This window comes from Hipposideros armiger, unplaced genomic scaffold (assembly GCF_001890085.2).
Source record: "Hipposideros armiger isolate ML-2016 unplaced genomic scaffold, ASM189008v1 scaffold_655, whole genome shotgun sequence".
NCBI classification, from domain to species: domain Eukaryota; kingdom Metazoa; phylum Chordata; class Mammalia; order Chiroptera; family Hipposideridae; genus Hipposideros; species Hipposideros armiger.
In genome coordinates, this window is record NW_017732005.1 from 830,509 (window position 1) to 839,881 (window position 9,373).

General features: G+C 38.1%; 1 protein-coding gene across 1 annotated transcript in view; it reads right to left on the reverse strand.

Moving 5' to 3' along the window:
* Positions 1–1,242: 1,242 nt before the first annotated feature.
* Positions 1,243–9,373, reverse strand: part of SLC26A4 (solute carrier family 26 member 4) — a 48,805-nt gene continuing 40,674 nt past the window's right edge. The window contains exons 14-17 of the mRNA XM_019626050.1: positions 8,117–8,171; positions 6,864–7,006; positions 4,449–4,532; positions 1,243–2,384 (exon numbers count right to left, since the gene is read on the reverse strand). Coding sequence (XP_019481595.1) covers positions 2,361–2,384; positions 4,449–4,532; positions 6,864–7,006; positions 8,117–8,171 — 306 coding nt within the window. The 3' untranslated portion in view covers positions 1,243–2,360. The remainder of the gene's footprint in view (positions 2,385–4,448; positions 4,533–6,863; positions 7,007–8,116; positions 8,172–9,373) is intronic.

Genomic DNA, 9,373 nt, shown 5'->3' on the forward strand with positions numbered 1-9,373 from the left:
GGGAGAAGACAATGGCAGCCTCCCTTCCCCCACAAGCTGACAAGCACCCAAATCCTGCCTGGAAAAATATAAAAGCCCAGCACTCCTTCTCATCAGGGCAGCTGTCCCTATTGGGCTCTGTCCTGGCAAAACTTCCCTTTGACAGAACAATCTCTCTTTGACTTTCAATAAATCTTTGCTTCCTCTAGTAGAGTCTCATAAATGCTTTTACATTCTGCAAATGACCAGGAGTTAATTCTACACCAAGATGATGTGAAAAATATTTCAAGTGTACATCATTTGATTTTTTCACGTATCAAAATTCATATACAACACTGGAGTCTTATCATATAGGTTAAAACATAACAAAAGACAACTTTAATTTCAAGTAAAATTCCCATTGACAATACAGAATTAAAAGTACGCTTATTATTCAAAACATGCATAGAAGAGACAGTATTCCTGTGTGGGAAACAAGTCAAATGGACTGCGAACTGATATATAGTCACAAATGGACCCAGAATTTTACAAAACTCTAGCTTTATTATAAAGGGTAACTTGGTATTTCTTTCAACTAATAAAAAAAATGAACAGTGCATATTTCCTCTATTGAACAGAGGTATTCATCCACTTCCTACAAGACTACTATAGTCACTCTTTAGAGATATTATTTATTGCCATTATAAACAGGTATTACTGTGAAAATGAGATAACATTATAATCCTGGTTATGCTGTACCCAACATGGGGAGAAATCTGTTCTAAGTCAAAGACAGAATAACCCATGAATGTGAATGAATATTGTAATATCCTAATCCATTAGAACTCACTCAAATTCCAATATGCAGAAGGGGAGGCATGGTGATGACTCTTTTCATTAATAAATGTATATGATCACTGATGATATTCCTTCAGAAGTAGATACCTTGTTTCTCATGTATTTAAGAAGAAAAACAGAGCTAAGACTTGCTGGCTTGGATGGCCAAACACATTTGGGAATTTCACACACCTATGCCAAAGGTATACTATAATTCTCAAATTCCGTAAGATGTTGTCTCAGTTGGGGATCTGAGTACTTATTTTTCTCTAGAAATGAAGTACAACTTCACTCACTCCAGTGTAAAATATATGGGAATACACCACAGGACCACAGCCTATATATTACATATACATAGAAAATCGTTGGCAGTCAGAAAAGATTAAGTAAAAATAAAAGATATATTTTCTGGGTTAAAATATAGATGTTTTAAAAACCATTTTCAATGTGTATACTCTGAAACTAATTTTTTCTTTTGCTATTGAGTTCATTTAGAATGTTTTATCAAAAACAATCATTTTAAACATAGATTTACATTCAGACTGTTTACTTTTTAAGATTTCTTTTGAAAGGTAGTCAGAATTCAGTTAACAATCACTTATTTTCATGCTGCTAAAATTTTAGAGAAAAAATACATTTGTTTTAATCACCAGTCTTATAAATATCAAAATTGGTTTTTGTTCAAAATAACACAATCTTTGTGTTAGATTTTAAATAGACCATACCACTATGTACCTCTACACAGTGATCATTTGTATAAACTAAGTTAAAATTGCACTTTGAGACTAGAAACAGACTTTCATATATTTTATTTGATCTTAATTATGATCCATGATTATCATATCAAAAAGTGATTTTTATAAACCACAATGATCTTATTGCTTCATTTCTCCAAATACATCAGCCCACTTCTGTAGCTTCTAAGTGAACCATTTTCTTGATTCTAATTCTGGTTACAGACATGGTCACATGTAGCATTCATTATTATTAAGTACTAACCAAATTTGCATTTTAAAGACTTTTTTGACATATTTACCAAAAGTGATTTTTGAAGGCTTTGACTGATAACTACACTAGCAATTTTATTCCAGCATTACTCAGTGTGCCCACATATTGTGATCAGTGCAGCTCACAGGTATCAAGGCCAGGCAGAAACAGATTTTCCTTATGATAATCCTTCCTGACTCACCTGCCCAGAGAGGCTATTGGGTCCCACTTACCACAACTAAACTAAGGCACCTGGGTACCCACGTGAACACTGTCAGTGAATCTGGCATGTGGGTCCGGAAACATAACATCAGTGGAGCCTGGACATGGCTAAATCACCTGGATAATTCTTCTCACCATTTTGCACATTTTAGAAGTAGGCTATTTATTTTATAAATAAAGCCTAGAAACAATCTTAAGTGCTTCTCTTTCAATGACTAAGAGGTTAAAAAAAATCAAAGATTTAAAAAAATCTAATGGAAAAAGAATGAGTGTTTCAAGTTCAAAGAAATAGTGCAGAAGATGCTTGCATAGAATTACACAGGTGGTTAAACTCGAGTGACCCCCTGAGCCCACTTTCAAGAAGCAAGTCTGCGCATAGCCTGTGAAAGCAAAGGGGAAACAAACGTGTTAATAGAACTGAATTCTTCTTAAGTCGACATTATCTTATTTTACAAATATGTTTTGATAGTGTTAGTTACTTGCATTTACTCATTTAGGTGTGTGGGTCATCATAAAAGTAGGGTACAAACTTAATTTTGTAACTCATCAAACTTCAATTAGACTTCTTTAAAAGCAATAATTACTATTTACTGAGCACTTACTATGCGTCCTTTAATTTCCATGACTTTTCAAAACATTATTATTTCTATTTTACATGAACAAACTGACATGAAGGCAGGGTAAATCATTTTCCATAGGCTACACAGCCAATATGTAGCAGAACCAGGGCTCATGCTCAAATCCATCTGGTTCTAAAATCCATGTCCTTAAAACTACTCTGCTATGCTGCCTCACTATCTGCAGGAATCCTACCTGAATGCTCCTTTTATGTGGCAATCAAAAATACTTCTCTAATATAGCAACTTCTTAAGTTCCAATTTCGATATATGAGTTTTTACTCAACTAAGCTGGCCCTATATCCATAGTCATAAACTTCTAAAGCTGGAAGAACTACAGAGCTCAGTGATGACTTTCCTAGGCTCACAAAACTGGTGGGCTAAGATGCACTACCGCTGATTTTCACCCTAGCAGTGTATTTCCTCCACAAAAGTCTTCTCTGCCTGTCATCCTCACTGCCTGATTTTACTATAGGGTTTGAATTATATGCTTTTCAACACTTTCATCAGGACCTCAAATAAGGCAAAGAAGACATACTATCAGATTTGTACATGACACCAGTGGGGGTGTATAGTTAATATGCTGGATGATAGATTCAGAATTCAAAAGGATGTCAATAGATGGGAATGAATAAGATGTAATCTGTCAGAAATACGTGTAGTCCTGCACTAGGGTCAAAAACCAATTACACTAATATACTCGGGGAGCCCAGCTAGACAACAGTTAGTGTGAAAATCCTAAGTCTTTAATTGACCCCTGCTCAATAGAAGCCAAGATGTTGATGTAGCTATTATGAAAATAAACACATTTTTAAGTCATGGTAATGGAAATATGTTGATGAGATCAAGGTAGGTCATGGTTGCATAATCTCCATGCTGGCCTGATTCTGTCTAGGGTTTTGTGTCCCCTTCTTGGCAAATTTTGTGTCTATGAGGAATGATAAGGGGACCTGGAGGAGTCCCACCTGGAGTAGAGTCTGCTGGAAACATGAGACCTACACTCAAACATTTAAGGGCTGTCGAGTGGGAGGGTTTGTGTTGTAGAGAAGGCAGAGCTCAGTCCATAGGCTGGTTATTAGAGAAAGGCCAAATCTAGCTTTGTAAGCACAACTTACACTTGGAGGCTTCCAACCATGTAACAAACTCCCTGGAAAAGCTACGAGTTGCCAGTGTCTGGAAATGTTCGCCCAGAAGCTGGGTGGACATCCTTAGGCATGGTGTAGGAGAGATGTCTGCATGGGCCAGGAGGTGGGACCACTTGATTTCTAGGACATTTTTCAACTTTAAATTTCTACGATCTTCTTTTGTAGGGCCCATTTTACTCACTGGTGGAGCCACAAAGTTCACTCAGATAACTGCAAGTTTCCTAGGAATTGTCTGATGCCCCAAGAGCATCGGAGATATATTCCTAGCCATTATCAGTCAGATGGAGAAAGGTCATGAGGTTCCTGCTCCTCACGTACTATTTCTGAAGCTTATGAAACTCCTGGGTTAGAAGATCCCTCCCTTCACCGTTCCCCTACCCCTTAGGTCTGCGGAAAAGGAAGTATGCGGAGGCTTAGATATAAAATCAGGTCCAGTGTCGACTGTTCCAGTCGCTGATCGTGCCCATACGCCTGGGGCAGAAGGTCCCCAAGTTCATAATGTCTTCAAGGGAGAATCCTTATTTTCCATTTTTCCTTTTCTATGAAGCCATCCTTTTGGTATTTAAAATACATATTTTTTTTCTCTGAATAGTTTGCATCAGACAGAGTCACTGTATGTATTATTCTATTTATTCAAGATTTAATCCAAATTATTTTCTTTAAAAGAAAATAATGCTCATACCTCATCCTCGATGTTAAGGTCTCCTTCAATCAGCTCTGCTTCCATTAATTCAAGACAATCTTTATGGTCTTGGATGAGGGAGATCTTGACAAAGAGAACACAGACAATATTTATTGGAAACATAATAGCATCAAACCACCTGCTCCTCCACTGAAAATGACTTTAAGCTGCTGGTGCTTCTCATCTGTAATCATCTATATACTTTAGAATCCTTTCCAGCTTTCTAGTTCTTTTATATTTCTCACTGAGAGTTTTCCCTGTACCGTTTTTTCACATACAAGTGTCAACTAGTGTAGCTCTCCATTGTCTGACTCCCTCTTCAGCTCTCTTCCCCAATCTCTGAAGTGCATGCCTCTTAGTGAGTCACCCTGTCTTCCTGAATGATTCAGCAGTCAACAGTGTTTTTATTTCAACGGCTAAACGAGGTACAGCATTGAACATGCACTGAATGGTCTTGTGACTGATGACAATAAACAGTCCCAAGGTAACTTGGATGGAAATTAATTTTATTGGAGATGGAAACCAACATCTATGGACGAAGTTGGTTGTTCAGCTTTTTAGCAGTAATATGTATTTTAATCTTATACACAGAGGAAACCAGTAGCAATTTGGGCTTTGTCTTAATGAATAAAGAAGGATATTCCCAAATCAACTGCAAATGTATATAAAGGCAAGAGTGGCCGTTCAAAGAGCTTTTTAGTTACTTTCCATCTCACAAATAAATAATCCAATTCTCTTTGCTAGTATGGAAATGAATTAAAGACTTCAGTCCCGTGCAGATGGTCAGACATAATGGGAAAGTTAGAGGATAGGTATAACTAACTACAAATGAGGCTGTCCTGGGATAATCCCAGTGATGGCCATTTAAAGGGGTAGGGAGAGGGTCATATCAATGCATTCACAACATCCATAATACACAAGTTCCCCTTCCTGAAGAGAAGGAAAGTACCACAAGCGAGATTTGTCATCATTTACATCTACCATGCACAGGGCTTTGTGTTCGATATCGAGGGTGCACTGAAGTATAAGGTTTCTGATCTGACAGGCCACCAGCAGTGCTCAACCCACTACCCAGTGAACCAGTAAGGATATAATACAAGCACTCAGTTCTACTCAGTCTGACATCTGTTCAGAGTCAAAAAATCCATCCCAGCCACTCACAATGCCTCCCTGATTACAAACAAGGTTGAGGCTAACACTGGTGGGTGCACTCTTGGTTAGTGGTTTTTGTGACACTCATGGGATCTGAGATCTTGGATCAGAATAGTGTGTACACAAATAACTAATTGTTTTCATGTTGAGAATGAACTTGTCACCCTAGTTGTATTTTATTTTTAATACAGAGTATTTTTTAGATACTTTGTATACGATCTAGTTTTGTTGTTGTTACATATGGGTTAGAGAATTTTAAGATATAAAAAGGTTTATGAGTTTTCAAAGATGAGATCTTGCATGCAGCTTTTTTTCCCCCCAGATTTGTGGTTTTACTACTTTTCTCTTTTTCCTTTTTTATTTAAGAGCCAGATCTTCATACTTGGGACTAGTATTTTCTCCAGCAGCATTAGGCAGAGCAATGTCTCCACTAACAATAGCTGAAAAGAATAATGTACTATTGTTTTTTAAATTAGTTTTACTTCAGACATTAACTTCCAGTTTACAATAAGAATCTACTTACCCTAATTTTAGGGAAAAAAAGGGGAAGTAATTTAAAATATAGTAGACTGTGTCACTGAAATAATAATTATTGTTGTTATTTTTATAGGTATTTGTTTTAGTTTCCTAAATTCATTATGGGAAGGAAGAGGTTCTTGTACCAAGCCCACCAATAGCCCCGCCCATGACCTAGACCAGAGTGCTCGCCTCTGCTGGATGAACAGAACTGACAAAATAAGGTGGCTCATATGAATACAGGGTCTTTTTTTATTTTGTGGGGAATAATTAACTCGGCTGATTCATGACTTTTAATTATTTTTTTTTCAAAGATCAGTTATGACCTAATAGATTCTACTTAAAGGCATTGAAAATCAAGAGTTTCTAGATTGCTGAGAATTTAAATTGCATTTGTATATACAAATCCCAGAAGAGCCAAGATTTGGTGCCTTTATTCTAAAAAAGCATGACAGCTACTGCCTACCTTTATTAGTAAGCCCACACATTTAGAATTAATATGTACTCAGTACTCCCAGGTGCTTTCCTATAAACTATCATATTTAGTCTTCGTATCTACCCAGAGAGGGAAATGTTTTTACTCCCCTTTTACTGATGAGAAAACTGAGGCTCTGAGAAGTTAAGTAGGTGGCTTAACCATCCCCCTAGGCTGGGGTTCAAACCTAAGTTTGTGCAATTTTCACCATTTACAGAAGTCATATAGTTAAGGAAGATACATATACATATGTAAAAAGGCTAAATGTTTACCGTTTCTAAAAGGGAATCTTGAATCTCTCGGGATTTAACCTCGTTCTGTACGTGGAGGACAGCATCATGGACGGTTAAAAAGAATATGTCCTTTCTGTTATCATTAAAGAAACCACATTTCTCCAGCTTGTCTATCACATGATCTTTAAAAGAAAGAGATAATATTTAGTTAGTCCCTAGGAAAAAGATATTTTTGTAACATCAACCAATACTAAGTTTTGGTAGCTCCTCGTTTTAATTCTTTGTACTCATTTCCAAGATGTGGCCCTGCTCTACACTGAGTTTCTTTTCCGGTAGCACACGGTAGGGTCACACCATAATGGGCTGGAGTAGATGCCTGGTTCCTGACCGGGTCCCATCTGCCAGCGTCCCTCATCCTCCAGCTGCTGTGAGCCTCGCTGTTACTTGGTTTACAGCTGTGGCCTCCTCTGGAGAATGTTCCTAGGCCAATGGGAGCTGTCTCACCTGAAGAGGCCTGGGAGGTTACCCCTGCGGCCACTGACAGGCTGGCATGGAGGTACAAAGGCCGGCTCCCTGGCCTCACAGGGAAATAACCCCCTGGTGCTCTTTCTGCTATGGGATCCTTGTGAAATCAGGCTAAGGAAGACTTCTGACCACGTCTTTGTTCAGCTTCTTCCCCTGCCCCATCCTGCTTCCCTCACTCCTTCATGAATTTTTTTAGGGTGTCCTCTCTCAATAAATCACTTGTGCAAGTATCCTTATCTCAGTCTCTGCTTCTAGAGAAAGCCCTAGTATTTTCCTACACACATACACTCATGCATAGATAGGCACAGGGTCAGGCCTGGAGGACGCTCTAGTTTGAAGGGATCTAAGTCATCTCCAGCTCTGCTCTCCCTATGATACTTTTTCCCCATTGATCCAGCACTGCTGTCAGGATATAAGTTTACATGCATTACTAGCTCAATGGCACAAATTGGAAGTGATATCTTTCTAGGGTCAAAAAGACCCTCAGAGTTATTGCTTAATGGGTAGAGTTTCTGTTTATGGTGATGACAAATTTTGGAAATAGATAGCTGTGACGGTTGCACAACATTGTAATGTACTTAATGCCACTGAATTAATTGTACACTTGAATGTGACAAAAATGGCAAATTTCATATATTTTATCATGTCAAAAAATCATTGTTGTTTTTTCTTTAAAGGCCTTTGGTCATGGTGTATCTACATTCCAAGGCAGGACAAAGGGCTTAGGGGGAAGTCTTATCGATAGATATGTACACATATGCATTTACCTTGAAACGATGCAAAGTACACATTTACATCAATTCTTTGGAATTCTTTGACAATCTAAAAATTTAAAAAGGAGAATTTGAGTAACTTTATCTGCCCATAATTCAGTAGCATTCAGTTACTTGCTCAGGAGAAACTTCAATATTTTCATGGTTAATCAGAGCTTTGAGGAAAATTCATTATTGGAAAACCACAGAAGTTTTCAACCTACAGTGATGATATGATTAGGGATGATAAGACCATAACTCAAGAGGCAGCTACATCCAGTGCTCAATAGCACAGCGCTTGATAGCGCAGAGGTGCTTGGTAGATATTTGTAGAAGGAAGAAAAGAAGGGAGTACGGGGGCTTCCTAAGATACCCCTGCAGATCAGGGCAAGAATATGAGTTTATATCTTTGAGTAGAAGATATATGGGTGTAGATATGCGGCCACCAGGTTCTGAATGTAAAAACTGACCTAAAAACTAAGACTTCTGTATTTTGACTGTATCAGTGTCAATATCCTGATTGCTATTTTGTACAATAGTTTTGAAAGATGTTAGCACTGGGAGAAAGCAGGTAAGTGTTACAAAGGATTTCTCTGCATTATTTCTTACAACTTCATGGGAATCACAATTATCTCAAAATAAAAAGTTCAATTTAAAAAATCAAGATGCAAGACCTATGGGCAATAATAAAATAGAACTTTAGGTCTCATATGCCCCATTGTAACCCATATCACAGTTACAATTAACTACACACTTTCTGTCTTCCTTGCTAGATCATAAGCTGCATAAGATCAAACTAGGGTGGACCACAGGTCCAGCTATTCTTGGGATGGTCCTGGTTTAAACCTGTTGGATCAGTGTGGTGGGTTAGATTGCTGTTCAGCAAATATTAACTCTTTTCCTTTTATGAAAGTGTATACTGCCTAGTAGCATGAATTTGTGCTTGGTCATGTGATTTCTTTGGCCAATTGAACACTAGCAGATATGATGTCAGTGATGCTTTAAGAGGCACTGTGTTTTCTTTCCTTTTGCTTTGCGATTCACCATCAAAAGAACATGCTCCAGGTAGCTTCTGATCTAAAGGGAATGCGCAGACCTATGGAGACCTGAACACAGTCTGAAGGCTGGAGCCCAGCCCAGCCAACTCTCAGCCTGAAGCAGAGCTTTTCATCTCAACCTACAGACACATAAGCCAGCCAGAAAAATGAATGACTGTTGTAAGCTGCTGATTTTGGGGTGGTTTGTTATGTAGCATTCTTGTGACAATAGCTG